The following is a 19,213-nucleotide window of genomic DNA, read 5'->3' on the forward strand; positions in this document are numbered from 1 at the left end:
AAATTTAAATATTAAATAGAGTTATAGATTAAAAGAGACCTAGAACCCCCTCAGACTAAGCAGCACGGTGTCGCTGTACACAGAGGATAATGCCCTGTATATCTTATACTGCTAATCCCCACATCAGCTGCTTACTAACTACCGGCCTGGTGATACGTCTGTGACGTATTCTGCATCATTACACAGGATATTGTATGTACACGGACACATACAGCGTATATGTATCTTGGCTAATTCCCTACACAGCGGAATTCCCCAGGAAAATCAGTGTAGCAGTGGACGTTCGGACAGAACACAAAGACTCCCCCTCATTGTGCTACAGACACCTGGCTCCATGGGAAGAGACTCTTCCGGCTCCAGCTCCGGGTACAGAAACTCACGCAGGATTCAAAAGTCTTTAAAACACGTCAAAAAAAATCAGTTTTAGAATAAAAAAAATTGTTAAAACCGAAAGGTAGATTAGGTACCAGGATCCGGAATGAATGTGTTACTGGTCCCCAGCCGGCCGCTCTTCATCCGGCTGCTTCTTCTGTTCCTGGAGCTTTGCGTAAGAAATGGCGTCGCCCCTGTAATAAAGTGCGGGGAAAGTTATTATCCAGTACTGTGCTGCTAATTCATTGCATAGGTTTCATCCAAATTCCAATGCCTTTTATGCACATTTATCAAAGGGTGAAAGTGCTACTGCCAACTAATGCCGATAACAGCGGTTTTATATAGCTTGCGATAGTTCTACAGGTTACCGGTGACCCAGTAACACCAGCGGTAAGGGGACCTCTATTTAGCAAGCACTGCAGCGTTAAAAAATGCTATAAATACAAAAAAAAAATCCATGTTTCATTTTTGTCCCAAAATTTTTATATTTATATTTTTTTATATGTAATATTAGTTTTTTTTTCTTTTACCAAGCTGGGTCATAGATATACATAACCTAAGGGACTGGCGCAGGGAAGTAGCTGGTTACCCCCTTACCGCGTTATGCCAATGTCACAGAGACAGCGGAAGATCATTCATCTACCTTGTCGAGACAGATTTTCCATTGCCGAGGTAAGGGACAAATAAAAGAATAAATAAGAAACGAAACAATAATTCTTCCAGCTGATTTATCAGGAACACAGGCCTATATTCTTTCTTTGGATAAACGGAGACTTCTTTCTCCTTTATTAAAATAATTTGCCATTATTTTGTTCCTAAACAACTCAGATTCTCTCAGGTCACATTTCCCTGTAATTCTCATTATAATAATAATAAAAACCGGAAATGGGTGTAATTATACTCGCAGTGCGACAAGTCAGGGACAGTCTTCCCTTTATACTGTGCCCATGACAATGGTATGTCAGATATAATAAGACGTACAGACAGGTGGGTTACTGACAGCTCACTGCGCCCGCCTCTCATGCAGCGAGGAAGCAGCCCGCTCTCTCACCAGGAGGCTCCTCTGTTCCTAGTACAACGCTTAATGTGGTGACTTACTTTTTCCCCAAGGCGGACAGTCCGTACAACACTCCAGTTGCGAAGGCGATAGCATTGCCGAAGAGGGTGGTTATTGTGAAGCTGAGAAAGATGGGGAACATGGCCATCCTGCGGCAGAGAGACACAGTTATTGAACGTACCAAGACACAACGCTTACACACTACAGGCAGATAAGGACTGGCAGCGCCATTATACCGCTCCCCCCTCCTGTCCCTAAGCTGTAAGGCTACGTTGGGGAACAGTGTGCGGTATGTTCCATTTATCCCAGCTCCTCGCCTGCATCCTGGCATAGGGAGATACAGAGTTGTAGCCATCAAACCCTGATAGTGCTGCACCAGCTTCTAAGTCATCAGATGCGACTGCAGACTGTAATGTTACAGGGAGACCACCGTTACTGACTCCTGATAGCCGCAGCGCCTGTTCCCAGACCCACCCAGGCACTTTACCCGCTGTGCGAGATACAACACAGAATGATATAAAACGTTCAGCTATTTCCCTGCTGCCTCTAGATCCGTAGAAACCTCTTAGAGCAGGAAACCTTCTTGCCGGGGGTGGTAGTCATGTGACCGCCGGTCGGCTGACCGACAGTCACATGACCTCCTCCGTGAGCCCGACGGCTCACTATCCCGATGGTCGGCATGCCGACCAATAGGGACTATTTCCACTCGTGGGTGTCCACGACACCCATAGAGTGGGAATAGAACCCGTGGCGACCGCAGGTCGCCACCGAGCCCGCAGCGTGGCGAGCGCAGCGAGCCCGCAAGGGGCTTGCTGCACTCGCCCCTCCCCGCCGGGATCCCAGCGTCGGTATGCTGCCGGGATCCCGGCGTCGGTAAGGTGACCGGCGGTCAGGAGACCGCCGGTCACCCGTACTACACCCCTTGCCTGATATAACCCATCCAGTTCATTCGCTTCCTCTTATGTGGAGAGAGCACAAAAGTACAACCTGACAGATGTGGCTCCCCTGTAGCGTGACCACAGACAGAGCCTACCCGTACATGGACAGGGGAGCAGCTGCAGTAGACAGGCGGAGTAATAATAAGATTTTACTCACCGGTAAATCTATTTCTCGTAGTCCGTAGTGGATGCTGGGACTCCGTAAGGACCATGGGGATAGCGGCTCCGCAGGAGACTGGGCACAACTAAAGAAAGCTTTAGGACTACCTGGTGTGCACTGGCTCCTCCCACTATGCCCCTCCTCCAGACCTCAGTTAGGATACTGTGCCCGGAAGAGCTGACATTACTAGGAAAGGATTTTGAATCCCGGGTAAGACTCATACCAGCCACACCAATCACACCGTATAACTCGTGATACTATACCCAGTTAACAGTATGAAATATAACTGAGCCTCTCAACAGATGGCTCAACAATAACCCTTTAGTTAGGCAATAACTATATACAAGTATTGCAGACAATCCGCACTTGGGACGGGCGCCCAGCATCCACTACGGACTACGAGAAATAGATTTACCGGTGAGTAAAATCTTATTTTCTCTGACGTCCTAGTGGATGCTGGGAACTCCGTAAGGACCATGGGGATTATACCAAAGCTCCCAAACGGGCGGGAGAGTGCGGATGACTCTGCAGCACCGAATGAGCAAACTCTAGGTCCCCCTCAGCCAGGGTGTCAAACTTGTAGACTCTTGCAAAAATGTTTGAACCCGACCAAGTAACAGCTCGGCCAAGTTGTAAAGCCGAGACCCCTCGGGCAGCCGCCCAAGAAGAGCCCACTTTCCTCGTGGAATGGGCTTTTACAGATTTAGGGTGCGGCAGTCCAGCCGCAGAATGTGCAAGTTGAATCGTACTACAGATCCAGCGAGCAATAGTCTGCTTAGAAGCAGGAGCACCCAGTTTGTTGGGCGCATACAGGATAAATAGCGAGTCAGTTTTCCTGACTCCAGTGTCAAAGTCAGAAAAATGTCTCAATGCACGTTGCCATATTTGCACCGCACACTGGTCCGCGCTGCGCGTGCGTGCGCTCTCCCGTGGATGCGCATACCCGCAATAACGTGCACTCGCAGGCGCGGTATGCGTATTTACGGTAGAGTTTATGTAGTCGTAGCGTGCGACTCATTCGTTACAAATGTTCACAATTAATGTAGTTTATAGATCATGGTCCCTTTGATAGATTCTGAAAGTTTGGTTAAAATACAATGTCCCAGAGCTGAGGAATCCCTCTTTATATCGTACGAAGGGTCTAACAGGAATCATACAGCAGTGTTTGGTACCCATCGGAAGAGTATTTAATTAGCAATATTCCGGTGTTGGTTTGGAGCGTATTAATCGCTCGTGCGAATAGTTATGGACATAAGAAGTTTATGTCCATTTCTATTAATTACACATACTCAGGTATGCGGCGGGAAACCCAGTTTCCCACCCACCTGAGCTGTTGGAAATCGTCACAGCCCACCTGTATGAATCACCCTATGACCTTTTGTTATGATACAGGGCCGAATTCCTTCGGCCAATGGACAATGGGATTGTAGGACCAGGAGATTGCATTGTGTGTGGGGCATAAATAGGCAGGCCGACCACATCCAGCTCTCACTCTCTCATCAACGGTTATCTGCTGATAGCCGGGAGCTGGATATCGAGGCGCAGGCGATCATACCCTTTGTGCGTAAGTTTCTCTCCGTAATCATTGTCTTTCTGTGAGCCAATTTCTCTCATCTCATCTCATCTCTCTCTCTCTCTCTCTGTTCTGTTCTCTCATATCTCCCCTAGACTAGGCTAGTATTGTATTGTATTAGATAGTATTGTATTGTATTGCATTTAGGTCAGTGTAGTATTGTCTTTTTGTATTTATTGTTTAGTTCTGTGGTTAGGAAGTCTCTGTTATATTGTAGTGTATCATATGTACTGTTATCCCCTTTTACAAGTATATTAGACATAATACAGTTAATAGGCCTTGGAACCTAAACCAGTATCTGTGTATTTTCTATAGTGATAAGTGTTCACTTGAGCGTCGGTGACGCTCAAGCAGCTTTGTAGATAGTCGGGTTACACAAGGTTGCACTTACACCCTGTACTCACATTAAGGTATTCAGTGTATTTCATTGGTATAAGGTTTTATCATAAAGGTATAGTGTTGTGAGCGTCTGCATCGCTGGCGACCTCCTCGTGGTCTCGAGCGTATGCTACGCTACAGCGAATCATTCCCCTAGACATAACCAATAACGTGTCCTGTGATCACTGGGCCGTGAGCGAACGTGACGCTTGAGCGTCTCGCCTACGGCTGAGCGATCGCTACGCAGATAGCGTACCATTACGGTACTTCTTAAGTAAACAGCGTACAGTGTTCTTAGCTTCATAAAGGGTTGTTTATACGACAAAGGAATTTAGCATTGTCAATTGCGGGCTCGTCCTATACTTCTCACATCTGCACTAGGTAGATCAGCAGACATTATCCCCCAGCAAAGGGTGGGAGAGATTGTCTCATAGTGCTGGCGGGATAAGCGTCTGCTTCGCTTAGATAAAGAGTGCTGAAGGAATCCGGAGACCAGGAGGTAAGAACAAAACGCTTGTGTCTTTTAAAACTGTATTTTTCTTCTGTCTTGCGTATATACGCACGTATACATATATATCTGCATTTCTTTTCCATCCGTGTATTTCATTTTTTTCGTATATCACTATCCTGTTTGCCAGTTTTATAGTTGATAAATGTGCTGAGAGAGATTTGTCGCTATTTCAATAATTTAAGTAGAAGCAACATAGTTAAAATATAGACAAACACACAGCTTTGCCAAGAGACAAGGTCAGTGTGGTGCGCGGTAAATGATCAAGGATCATCTACATTGATAAACGTATAAATCGTGTTACGGTGGATCTTTGCTGTGCGTACACGTGTCTCTAACAAAAGACTGAGACTTGCGTACGCAACCCAAAGGCCGACGCACGCAGCGCAACGGAGCGTCCGTGTACGCTCATGTAACAAATCACAAATGTTATAATTAAAAAGCAATAAGTAGCGCAACGCGGTAAATAACGCAAAGCGATAAATAGCACAAATTGATTTCAGCTTTCCAAAACTTAGTTTAAATACCTTACTTTACTGTAATACCTCTGGGGAGAGCTATCAGACTACGGGAAATGATTTTTCTGATCAGAAAACTATAAGAATGATATTGGGTTGAAAACGGTATGAGTGTATTGAATCCCGCTTTGTGGACTTTGTGATCTATGTGATAATCCCGCTTTGTGAACTTTGTGATCTATGTGGAACGTGATGAGCACGATCTGAGTGAAAACGTGCAACAGAGTGTGATAAAGTTTTCGTTGTATTACGCTCTGGCTGTTTTGGAGCACAGTAGGGAGACTCCAATGATCCTACCATTTATGGGCAACAAGTGTCTATAAGTGGTACGATTGGACCGCACGGTTGTATGTGTGACCAATAACGCAACGTGATATGAGGTCGTATATCCATGCGTAAATCTTGCCCTCATACGTGTTGTAGGGAGCACATGCAAGCGTGATTTGTGTAAAGAAAAAGGAAGGGAATTTTCTCAGGAAAATCTCTAAAAATAGGGCCTGCAACGGCTACACGTGTCTGCTAGAAGGCGGAACGGAGATACCCGGAGCAGAAGAAGTTCAGTGGAAGAGCTTTAAGGATTTCTGTGTTTGGTGCATTTTAGGAAGTTTTTTCTGTGTTAAAAAGGTCCACAATGGCAGCCAAGTGCACAATACAGAGACGGTCGGAGGTCAGGATTCAGACTCCAGAGGCTTGCAGACCCCGAGGGTCTGCTCGGTTAGTAATGTGGGGGAAATATGGTCCCCACTCTGAGACCTTTTGTGATGAATGGACACGAATGACTGCGGGGGATAAGGTACCATTTCCCGGGATAGGTAGTTTTGACTTAGAGGTGTTGCATAATTTAAGGCGGAGGATCTGTCTCATAAAATACTTGAAACTACGGGTTAAACATGATGATTGTTTGCAGTTATGGCTACAGGAAAGTGAAATACAGAGAAATGTAACTTACATACCTAACTTTCATCTTGAGAGGAGAGATATGGCAGCAGGAGAGGAGTTGATTGCGGAGAGAAAAGCACAAAGGTGGAACAATAAAAACGCTCTTAGCAACTGTAATATAGATTATAAGAATAAGTGTAATAAATGTAACAATGATTATTGTAATACTGTTGAATGTACAACTATTAACCTGTGCAAGCTGCACCCCATGTCAAACCTCCCTCAGGAATACAAACAAGAAAGTGAGCCCAGAACGATGTCGGCGCCTCTTCCAGAAGCCATCCTACAAGACATCCAGGTGGACACGACCAAATTGGTAAAGGCAATAATCAAACCCCCTAACGGAGGGTCAGGTGAGGTCGTGTCCACAGGTACGTACAATGTTTTATATCACGCACAAACAAATGTACCCCATATTGTAAGACCAAAACAAGGTGATGTGATTGAGTTTAGTCCTGTCAGGGTGATCACAGTCCCCAATGGGAAGACTGATGATCAGGGAACCATTCCCGTCAAGGACAGTGCAATGCGCCATCCCTGGTCCCGGACAGAATTGAGATCAATCATGTCTGATTACCCAGATCCTAGGAAAGATCTAACTGTATGATCAAAGATTCACAGAAGGTATATCAACTCCCTAGACAACGACATAATCATGGTATCCAAGGAATCAGGTAGGTACAGGGAAAGCGGTTGATGGTGATGAGCATCCAAGCGTTTGAGGAGGCATCAAATCAACCAAAACCCCAGGCCATTGGCACATGGAGGAACTTCAAAAGTTATGACACACCATTATAATCAAGGATCACATAGGCAGGAAAGGTGATTATTAGGAATGGAGGCAAGCCTGAGGTAACGGTTAATAAATTGGGAGGTCATTCACTGAAGACACAGGAATGACCAGGTTAAACGTTGTAAATGTATTTGTGAAAAATGTTTTTTCTTTCTCTCTCTATCCCCATCTCTGACGATTATTGGTAAGAATTCAAACATTGCATATTCGCTTGGTCCTTGCAGAAGTCTACCAAACCCCAGCATGACCTATCCACCACAATGTATTCTGGCCAGATACAGACAGTGGAATAATGCAAGTGCTGGTGGGGAGGGACTGCTCAAGGAAACCATTAGACACGTAGATACGACAGCCAAATAGTCTGACAATGTTTTCTTAATGTTGACAATGTTTAAAAATGCTTTGTTTCTCTTCTCTTATTGATGGTTATTGTCGAGTTATGTAATGTATATATGCACATGAATTGTTCTCTATCTCTTTTGTTTTTATTTTCTCTCTCTTCTCACTCATGTTTCCATGATTTAAAGATGGTATGTCACCCCTCAGTTGGACCAATGGTAATGCCAGATTTTTGCTCCTTACAGAAAGATCGTCGGTTAGGAAGGAATATTGCATCACCAGAATGATCGTTTTTGAAGACTGAGAGACAACACCTTTGAGAGGACAGCAGAACAAGAAGAACAACAAGACGAGAGAACTTATTATCGTAACGAGTTCTCTCCCCCTCAAACTGATTTTCTTATACCCCATTTACAAATTTCTTCTTTTCTCCTCCTGTAAGATGGACTTGCCCCAAGAGACTGTGATATGGATTTTTCCCGTTAACCATGATGTTGACCAGAGCAGTCTGTTTCGGTGAGAGTACCAGTGAGGTCGAGAAAGGATCCAGAAAGGTCCTGATGACTGAGACGGAGGTGTAAATTTCCAATAGCAACCCAATCACCAAGCAAAGGCGAGTACCGGGCACGATCTAACAACCATGTTATTTGTAAACAACTGTGAAGGAATGTTAGTTCAAAAAGAAAGTTGTATCTGTAGGCTCTGTAACAAAGTAATGCCAATCCAGTTTTAATATCCATATGGACCGGCATCCATTGAGTGACTATCACTCCTTAGTGGGTAATGTGTTAAATAAGACCGATTGTTGGGTATGCTCTCAAGTACCTCAGGGACACAGCAAATCAGGGCTAGTACCATTTCCTTTAACGTTAGGGGAGGTACTTGAGCTAAGTGGTGGGAGACCGGTGGACCGGAGGTTTAACATCTCCAGCCCTCCTAGTTTGAAGCTCCACCAATACCATGTGGATAGGTCCCTCTTATGTTTTAACATCTCCAATCCCAGAAAACCGGGAAATTGGGAAGTGTCATGGAGCAACCTTACCATGACCTTTTCACACAGAGCAGATAGAATGCCTACAGATACAGAGCTCGTACGCCACATAGCCAGTAGAGGAAAATCTTTCCGGTATCGATATACCTTAGGGAATAGGATTACTAGAGTTGGAGAGGTATCACCAGGATACTGTGCTCATATCGTACAAACCGATACGTGCATTAAGCAGTTGGAAGAATTAGGGTCAGGAGATTTCACCTGGAAGGTTTGTAACATGGTCATGTCCTTCTCCGTCCCTTATGTTCTCCCCGATGATGCATATTTCATATGCGGGAGAAAGGCGTACAAATGGCTTGCCCCAAACTCTGAAGGATTGTGTTATATTGGAAAAGTATTGCCTGAAGTGATGACTGTTACACATGACAAAATGAAGGACATACACCGTGGTGCCCAAGCTCCTTATACTCACACTCATTACGAGCACCGAGTTAAAAGACAACTGTCAGAAAGGTTAGAGCATCCGGCCTCTGATCTTATCCATGAATCCACCGGGATTCAGGTTCTGGTAGCGTTAGATTTCACTCGTACCGCTCGGGGAGTGATGAATTATAGATACATTTCCGCACTCGCCAATTTGTTAGATAATATCACTGAAATGTATGATGACACGTTTAGATACACTGGAAGAGAACTTCAAGCTTATAAAACAGAACTAGTTCAGCATAGGATGGTTCTTAATTATCTTACAGCAGTAACAGGCGGATATTGTGTTACATTGGCAACACAGTACGGCATAAAGTGTTGCACGTATATCACAAATAGCACCGAGGATCCGGTAGAGGTCATAGACCAAAAGATGGACGATATTCTCCAATTGAAGTGGGAATTTCGTCGAAAACACAATCTCACCCTTGCTGCTGTAGGTAATGAGCTGACTGGTTGGGTGTCATGGTTGAACCCGCGAAATTGGTTCTCCGGTTTGGGAGACTGGGCTCAAGGAGTCATAATGGATGTTGGAAAGTTTCTACTATGTATCTTGGGTGTCGTTATATCGATTGGATTGATATTTAGATGCGGGCAGGCTTTAATGAGGTGCAAACAAAGTACAAAAGTGATGAGCTTGAGGAGTGAGGAAACTGTAATTAACCTGGATTTGATTTATGACCCAATGATAGAAACCAGAATGTGATGAAAATGCGATTATACGGTCCGTTTCTTTCACCTGTTTTTCTGCTTTTCTCCCAGATACAAAGACCCCCTTGGACGAGGAAGCTGACGAGACGAGATGTATACAGACAACGGATTGACCAAAGAAGAAGATTTGACAACTTTAAATATGGACACTTGATGAACTTTGCCATGGATCCCCAGTTTCCCTAGTATCTTTAAACTCACGCTAGCCCAACATTTTTGTAAATCTGATGGCTCAGACAAAGCTATTTGCTCATGCCTAAGGAGCAATACAGCGCAAAGAAGACGACTCTCAACAGATACCGAAAACAACTTCAACGACAGATGTACATTTCCCTGACATAGAATATCATTGCATTTTTCGTAAGTGTTCTTTATCTTCATCTCTGCAACCCCCAGGTAACGACACACATAGACGATAGGGAATACAGGCACAGATAGCAGCAACCACATACCTCCCCCATTCATGTATCATCAACTAAAATGTGCATCCCCATTTTGTTACAACCACAGCCGAAATGAGCTCGGTAGAGTTTGACAGCCCATCCACAGACCTGTACCACAGGATAAGAAGGAATTCAAATGTATACTTCGCAATACCTCGAAGCTTGATTTACAACACGTACGGCACGATGATACATGACCCCCCAAACATGGATTCATACACACATGCTTCTGCTATCTCACTAGGTCATACCCTCTTCACACCTTCTCCTCTCTCCTCCCCTACCCAACCATGGAAATCAATTAACCCCTGACTTACATTTTTCTCCTTAAATGTTTTGTGGCAGTTATTATTGACTGCCAAAGGGTGGACTGTCAAAGTCAGAAAAATGTCTCAATGCACGTTGCCATATTTGCACCGCACACTGGTCCGCGCTGCGCGTGCGTGCGCTCTCCCGTGGATGCGCATACCCGCAATAACGTGCACTCGCAGGCGCGGTATGCGTATTTACGGTAGAGTTTATGTAGTCGTAGCGTGCGACTCATTCGTTACAAATGTTCACAATTAATGTAGTTTATAGATCATGGTCCCTTTGATAGATTCTGAAAGTTTGGTTAAAATACAATGTCCCAGAGCTGAGGAATCCCTCTTTATATCGTACGAAGGGTCTAACAGGAATCATACAGCAGTGTTTGGTACCCATCGGAAGAGTATTTAATTAGCAATATTCCGGTGTTGGTTTGGAGCGTATTAATCGCTCGTGCGAATAGTTATGGACATAAGAAGTTTATGTCCATTTCTATTAATTACACATACTCAGGTATGCGGCGGGAAACCCAGTTTCCCACCCACCTGAGCTGTTGGAAATCGTCACAGCCCACCTGTATGAATCACCCTATGACCTTTTGTTATGATACAGGGCCGAATTCCTTCGGCCAATGGACAATGGGATTGTAGGACCAGGAGATTGCATTGTGTGTGGGGCATAAATAGGCAGGCCGACCACATCCAGCTCTCACTCTCTCATCAACGGTTATCTGCTGATAGCCGGGAGCTGGATATCGAGGCGCAGGCGATCATACCCTTTGTGCGTAAGTTTCTCTCCGTAATCATTGTCTTTCTGTGAGCCAATTTCTCTCATCTCATCTCATCTCTCTCTCTCTCTCTCTGTTCTGTTCTCTCATATCTCCCCTAGACTAGGCTAGTATTGTATTGTATTAGATAGTATTGTATTGTATTGCATTTAGGTCAGTGTAGTATTGTCTTTTTGTATTTATTGTTTAGTTCTGTGGTTAGGAAGTCTCTGTTATATTGTAGTGTATCATATGTACTGTTATCCCCTTTTACAAGTATATTAGACATAATACAGTTAATAGGCCTTGGAACCTAAACCAGTATCTGTGTATTTTCTATAGTGATAAGTGTTCACTTGAGCGTCGGTGACGCTCAAGCAGCTTTGTAGATAGTCAGGTTACACAAGGTTGCACTTACACCCTGTACTCACATTAAGGTATTCAGTGTATTTCATTGGTATAAGGTTTTATCATAAAGGTATAGTGTTGTGAGCGTCTGCATCGCTGGCGACCTCCTCGTGGTCTCGAGCGTATGCTACGCTACAGCGAATCATTCCCCTAGACATAACGAATAACGTGTCCTGTGATCACTGGGCCGTGAGCGAACGTGACGCTTGAGCGTCTCGCCTACGGCTGAGCGATCGCTACGCAGATAGCGTACCATTACGGTACTTCTTAAGTAAACAGCGTACAGTGTTCTTAGCTTCATAAAGGGTTGTTTATACGACAAAGGAATTTAGCATTGTCACCAGCCGTCCTGGAAACATATACTTTTCAGGGCCCTGACTACGTCCAGTAACTTGGAATCCTCCAAGTCCCAAGTAGCCGCAGGCACCACAATAGGTTGGTTCACATGAAAAACTGATACCACCTTAGGAAGGAATTGGGAACGAGTCCTCAATTCCGCCTTATCCATATAAAATACAGATAAGGGCTTTTGTATGACAAAGCCGCCAATTCTGATACACGCCTGGCCGACGCCACGGCCCACAGCATGACCACTTTCCACGTGAGGTATTGTAGCTCCACGGATTTAAGTGGCTCAACCCAATGCGACTTCAGGAAATCCAACACCACGTTGAGATCCCACGGTGCCACTTAAGGCACAAACGGGGGCTGACTATGCAGCACTCCCTTAACAAAAGTCCGATTTCAGGCAGTGAAGCCAGTTCTATTTTGGAAGAAAATCGATAGAGCCGAAATCTGGACCTTCATGGAACCCAATTTTAGGCCCATAGTCACCTCTGACTGTAGGAAGTGCAGAAATCGACCTAGCTGAAATTCCTCCTTTGGGGCCTTCCTGGCCTCACAGCACGCAACATATTTCCACCATATGCGGTGATAATGGTTTGCGTTCACTTCTTTCCTAGCTTTAAAAAGCGTAGGGATAACTTCCTCCGGAATGCCCTTTTCCTTCAGGATCCGGCGTTCAACCGCCATGCCGTCAAACGCAGCCGCGGTACGTCTTGGAACAGATAGGCCCCCTGCTGCAGCAGGTCCTGTCTGAGCGGCAGAGGCCATGGGTCCTCTGAGATCATTTCTTGGAGTTCTGGTTACCAAGCTCTTCTTGGCCAACCCGGAACAATGAGTATAGTTCTTACTCCTCTCCTTCTTATTATTCTCATTACCCTGGGTAAGAGAGGCAGAGAAGGGAACACATACACCGACTGGTACACCCACGGTGTTACCAGAGCGTCCACAGCTATCGCCTGAGGGTCCCTTGACCTGGCGCAATATCTTTGTAGCTTTTTGTTGAGGCGGGACGCCATCATGTCCACCTGTGGCCTTTCCTAACGGTGTACAATCATTTGGAAAACTTCTGGATGAAGTCCCCACTCTCCCGGGTGGAGGTCGTGTCTTCTGAGAAAGTCTGCTTCTCAGTTGTCCACTCCGGGAATGAACACTGCTGACAGTGCTAACACATGATGTTCCGCCCATCGGAGAATCCTTGTGGCTTCTGCCATCGCCATCCTGCTTCTTGTGCCGCCCTGTCGGTTTACATGAGCGACCGCCGTGATGTTGCCTGACTGGATCAGCACCGGCCGGTGTTGAAGCAGGGGTCTAGCCTGACGTAGGGCATTGTAAATGGCCCTTAGTTCCAGAATATTTATGTGTAGGGAAGTCTCCTGACTTTTCCATAGCCTTGGAAGTTTCTTCCCTGTGTGACTGCCCCCCAGCCTCGAAGGCTGGCATCCGTGGTCACCAGGACCCAGTCCTGTATGCCGAATCTGCGGCCCCCTAGAAGATGAGCACTCTGCAGCCACCACAACAGCGACACCCTGGCCCTTGGAGACAGGGTTATCCGCCGATGCATCTGAAGATGCGACCCGGACCACTTGTCCAACAGATCCCACTGGAAAATCCTAGCATGGGACCTGGCGAATGGAATTTCTTCGTAAGAAGCTACCATCCTTCCCAGGGCTCGCGTGCATTGATGCACCGACACCTGTATACGTATTAGGAGGTCTCTGTCTAGAGACGACAACTCCTTGGACTTCTCCTCCGGGAGAAACCCTTTTTATCCTGTTCTGTGTCCAGAACCATACCCAGGAACAGTAGACGCGTCGTAGGAACCAGCTGCGACTTTGGAATATTCAGAATCCAGCCGTGCTGTTGTAGCACTTCCAGAGATAGTGCTACTCCGACGAACAACTGCTCCCTGGACCTCGCCTTTATAAGGAGATCGTCCAAGTACGGGATAATTATTTCGGCCATTACCTTGGTAAATACCTCGGTGCCGGGGACAGACCAACGGCAACGTCTGGAATTGGTAATGACAATCCTGTACCACAATTTTGAGGTGCTCCTGGTGAAGAGGGTAAATAGGGACATGCAGGTAAGCATCCTTGATGTCCAGTGATACCATGAAATTCTCCAGGCTTGCAATAATCGCCCTGAGCGATTCCATTTTGAACTTGAACCTTCGTATATAAGTGTTCAAGGCTTTCAATTTTAGAATGGGTCTCGCCGAACAGTCTGGTTTCGGTACCACAACATTTTGGAATAGTAACCCCGGCCTTGTTGAAGGAGGGGTACCTTGATTTCACCTGCTGGAAGTACAGCTTGTGAATTGCCGCCAGTACTACCTTTCTCCGAGGGCAGCAGGCAAGGCTGATGTGAGGTAACGGCGAGGGGGAGTCGCCTCGAACTCCAGCCTGTATCCCTGTGATACTACTTGCAGAACCTAGGGATCCACCTGTGGGCAAGCCCACTGGTCCCTGAAGTTCCCGAGACGCGCCCTTACCGCACCTGTCTCCACCTGTGGAGCCCCAACGTCATGCGGTGGACTCAGAGGAAGCGAGGGAAGATTTTTGATCCTCGGAACTGGCTGCTGGTGCAGCTTTTTTCCTTCTTCCCTTGTCTCTGTGCAGAAAGGAAGCGCCTTTGACCCGCTTGCTTTTCTGAAGCCGAAAGGACTGTACCTGAAAATACAGTGCTTTCTTAGGCTGTGAGGAAACCTGAGGTAAAAAATTTTCTTCCCAGCTGTTGCTGTGGATACGAGGTCCCAGAGACCATCCCCAAACAATTCCTCACCCTTATAAGGCAGAATCTCCATGTGCCTTTTACAGGCAGCATCACCTGTCCACTGCCGGGTTTCTAATACCCTCCTGGCAGAATGGACATTGCATTAATTCTGGATGCCAGCCGGCAAATATCCCTCTGTGCATCCTTTATATCTAAGACGACGTCTTTAATATGCTCTATGTTAGCAAACTATTATCCCTGTCTTAGAGTATTAATATTATCTGACTGGGTATCAGACCACGCTGCAGCAGCACTATTTATGCTGAGGCAATTGCAGGTCTCAGTATATAACCTGAGTGTGTATATACAGACTTCAGGATAGCCTCCTGCTTTTTATCAGCAGGCTCCTTCAAGGTGGCCGTATCCTAAGACGGCAGTGCCACCTTTTTTGACAAACGTGTGAGCGCCTTATCCTTATCCACCCTAAGGGATATCTCCCAACGTCAGAGAAATGGCGCCAGTGTGCTGAGGGAGATAGCTCCGCCCCTTTTTCGCTGACTTTTCTCCCGCTTTTTTATGGATTCTGGCAGGGGTATTTATCACATATATAGCCTCTGGGGCTATATATTGTGATGATTTTGCCAGGCAAGGTGTTTATACTGCTGCTCAGGGCGCCCCCCCCCCCAGCGCCCTATCCTCTGGCGGGAAAGGGTACGCCATCAGTAACTTTTTAGAAATTACCAGTTTCTTATCGGGGGAACCCACGCTACTTTACACACTTCATTCATTCATCTGATGGGGGAACAAAACACTGGCTGCTTTTTCTCCCCAAAAATAAAACCCCTTTTATGTGGTACTTGGGTTCATGTCAGAAATGCGTAACACATTTTTCATTGCCGAGATCATGTAACGGATGTTCCTAGTGGATTGTGTATATGTCTCAACCTCGTCGACACTGGAGTCAGACTCCGCGACGACATCTGTGTCTGCCATCTGAGGTAACGGGCGCTTTTTTGAGCCCCTGATGGCCTTTGAGACGCCTGGGCAGGGCACGGGCTGAGAAGCCGGCTGTCCCACAGCTGTTTTACGTCATCCAGCCTTCTATGTAAGGAGTTGACATTGTCGGTTAATACCTTCCACCTATCCATCCACTCTGGTGTCGGCCCCACAGGGGGCGACATCCCATTTTTCGGCCTCTGCTACACCTCCACGTAACCTTCCTCATCCCACATGTCGACACAGCCGTACCGACACACAGCACACACACAGGGAATGCTCTGACTGAGGACAGGACCCCACAAAGTCCTTTGGGGAGACAGAGAGAGAGTATGCCAGCACACACCAGAGCGCTATATAATGCAGGGATTAACACTATAACTGAGTGATTTTTCCCCCAATAGCTGCTTGTATAAACAATATTGCGCCTAAATTTAGAGCCCCCCCTCTCTTTTTAACCCTTTGAGCCTGAAAACTACAGGGGAGAGCCTGGGGAGCTGTCTTCCAGCTGCACTGTGAAGAGAAATGGCGCCAGTGTGCTGAGGGAGATAGCCCCGCCCCTTTTTCGCTGACTTTTCTCCCGCTTTTTTATGGATTCTGGCAGGGGTATTTATCACATATATAGCCTCTGGGGCTATATATTGTGATGATTTTGCCAGGCAAGGTGTTTATATTGCTGCTCAGGGCGCCCCCCCCCAGCGCCCTGCACCCATCAGTGACCGGAGTGTGAGGTGTGCGTGAGGAGCAATGGCGCACAGCTGCAGTGCTGTGCGCTTCCTTGGTGAAGACTGAAGTCTTCTGCCGCCGATTTTCCGGAACACTTCTTGCTTCTGGCTCTGTAAGGGGGCCGGCGGCGCGGCTCCGGGACCGAACATCAATGGCCGGTTCCATGCGGTCGATCCCTCTGGAGCTAATGGTGTCCAGTAGCCTAAGAAGCCCAAGCTACCACCTGTTAGGTAGGTTCGCTTCTTCTCCCCTTAGTCCCTCGCTGCAGTGAGTCTGTTGCCAGCAGATCTCACTGTAAAATAAAAAACCTAAAATATACTTTCTTTCTAGGAGCTTAGGAGAGCCCCTAGTGTGCATCCAGCTCAGCCGGGCACAAGAATCTAACTGAGGTCTGGAGGAGGGTCTTAGTGGGAGGAGCCAGTGCACACCAGGTAGTCCTAAAGCTTTCTTTAGTTGTGCCCAGTCTCCTGCGGAGCCGCTAATCCCCATGGTCCTTACGGAGTCCCAGCATCCACTTAGGACGTCAGAGAAAAAAGGGCACATTATAACATCTCCCATAAGCACGCCCTTCATAACCTACAATATAAATTATGCGGGAGGCGATTTTACTATGTGTGTCAGACGTCTGCCTGTAAAACTACTGTGCGCACTGCAGGACGGCTCCCAGCTAAATCCGCTGCAGCGAGGCAGGTACAGTATTACAACATGCAGATATATAATATATATACTACAGAGGGGCAAAGCTTCCAGCCTGAGCATATACACGGCCTAGAATATACACTGATTATTACGGACCCACAAGTGCCCCAGCTGTGTGATCAGGTTATGGTGTGGCTCTGCACTTGGGTCCTGCTTGTACAGAAATCATTGGTTTCCTCTACTGTGTAGATTCCTCTAAGAGGCGCAATCTACATTCCCTGCTGGTGAAGATGGAAGAACGTACCCGCAGTAGAATATCGCCTTCTGCCAGGGCCGCAGCTTGTCCGTCTTCTCAGCAACGGTGTTCGCAAATTCGATGAACTGGCAGCAAAAGGGCGCCTCGCAGAGAAACAGGACTAGAGCGTTGACCCTGGGGAGGAGACCAAGAGAAGTGTTGTGTTAGTATGATGTCATATTACAGCATCACACACCTTCATTATAACACATCTGCAAATGACTCCAGCAGACGCCAATTTCAAACAAGATCAGGAACCGGGACAAGCATCAGGAACGCTGGGTGATCCTAGTGCAGGAACCGGGACAAGCATCAGGAACGCTGGGTGATCCTAGTGCAGGAACCGGGACAAGCATCAGGAACGCTGTGTCATCCTAAGGCAGGAACCGGGACAAGCATCAGGAACGCTGGGTGATCCTAGGGCAGGAACCGGGACAAGCATCAGGAACGCTGGGTGATCCTAGGGCAGGAACCGGGACAAGCATCAGGAACGCTGGGTGATCCTAGGGCAGGAACTGGGACAAGCACCCGGAACGCTGGGTGATCCTAGTGCAGGAACCGGGACAAGCATCAGGAACGCTGGGTGATCCTAGTGCAGGAACCGGGACAAGCATCAGGAACGCTGGGTGATCCTAGTGCAGGAACCGGGACAAGCATCAGGAACGCTGGGTGATCCTAGTGCAGGAACCGGGACAAGCATCAGGAACGCTGGGTGATCCTAGTACAGGAACCGGGACAAGCATCAGGGATTCTGGGTGATCCTAGTGCAGGAACCGGGACAAGCACCAGGAACGCTGGGTGTTCCTAGTGCAGGAACCGGGACAAGCATCAAGATCGCTGTTTGTTCCTAGTGCAGGAACCGGGACAAGCATCAGGAATTCTGGGTGATCCTAGTGCAGGAACCTGGACAAGCACCAGGAACGCTGGGTGTTACTAGTGCAGGAACCGGGACTAGCATCAGGGATTCTGGATGATCCTAGGACAGGAGCTGGGACAAGCATCAGGAACGCTGGGTGATCCTAGTGCAGGAACCCGGGACAAGCATCAAGAACGCTGGGTGATCCTAGTGCAGGAACCCGGGACAAGCATCAAGAACGCTGGGTGATCCTAGTGCAGGAACCGGGACAAGCATCAGGGAATCTGGATGATCCTAGGGCAGGAACCGGGACAAGCATCAGGGATTCTGGGTGATCCTAGTGCAGGAACCGGGACAAGCACCAGGAACGCTGGGTGATCCTAGTGCAGGAACCGGGACAAACATCAAGAACGCTGGGTGATCCTAGTGCAGGAACCGGGACAAGCATCAGGAATGCTGGGTGATCCTAGTGCAGGAACCGGGACAAGCATCAGGAACGCTGGGTGATCCTAGTGCAGGAACCGGGACAAGCATCAGGGATTCTGGGTGATCCTAGTGCAGGAACCGGGACAAGCCTCTGGAACGCTGGGTGATCCTAGTGCAGGAACCGGGACAAGCATCAGGAACGCTGGGTGTTCCTAGTTCAGGAACCGGGACAAGCATCAAGAACGCTGGGTGATCCTAGTGCAGGAACCGGGACAAGCATCAGGAACGCTGGGTGATCCTAGTGCAGGAACCGGGACAAGCATCAGGAACGCTGGGTGATCCTAGTGCAGGAACCGGGACAAGCATCAGGAACGCTGGGTGATCCTAGTGCAGGAACCGGGACAAGCATCAGGGATTCTGGATGATCCTAGGGCAGGAGCTGGGACAAGCATCAGGAACGCTGTGTCATCCTAAGGCAGGAACCGGGACAAGCATCAGGAACGCTGGGTGATCCTAGGGCAGGAACCGGGAC

General features: G+C 47.3%; 1 protein-coding gene across 1 annotated transcript in view; it reads right to left on the minus strand.

Annotated features, from left to right (window-relative positions):
* Positions 1 to 381: 381 nt before the first annotated feature.
* CACFD1 (calcium channel flower domain containing 1) overlaps positions 382 to 19,213 on the minus strand; it is a 52,321-nt gene continuing 33,489 nt past the window's right edge. Inside the window, exons 4-6 of the mRNA XM_063935801.1 lie at positions 17,409 to 17,534; positions 1,471 to 1,578; positions 382 to 566 (exon numbers count right to left, since the gene is read on the minus strand). Coding sequence (XP_063791871.1) covers positions 488 to 566; positions 1,471 to 1,578; positions 17,409 to 17,534 — 313 coding nt within the window. The 3' untranslated portion in view covers positions 382 to 487. The remainder of the gene's footprint in view (positions 567 to 1,470; positions 1,579 to 17,408; positions 17,535 to 19,213) is intronic.

The sequence above is a fragment of the Pseudophryne corroboree genome, chromosome 8 (assembly GCF_028390025.1).
Source record: "Pseudophryne corroboree isolate aPseCor3 chromosome 8, aPseCor3.hap2, whole genome shotgun sequence".
Classification (NCBI taxonomy): Eukaryota; Metazoa; Chordata; class Amphibia; order Anura; family Myobatrachidae; genus Pseudophryne; species Pseudophryne corroboree.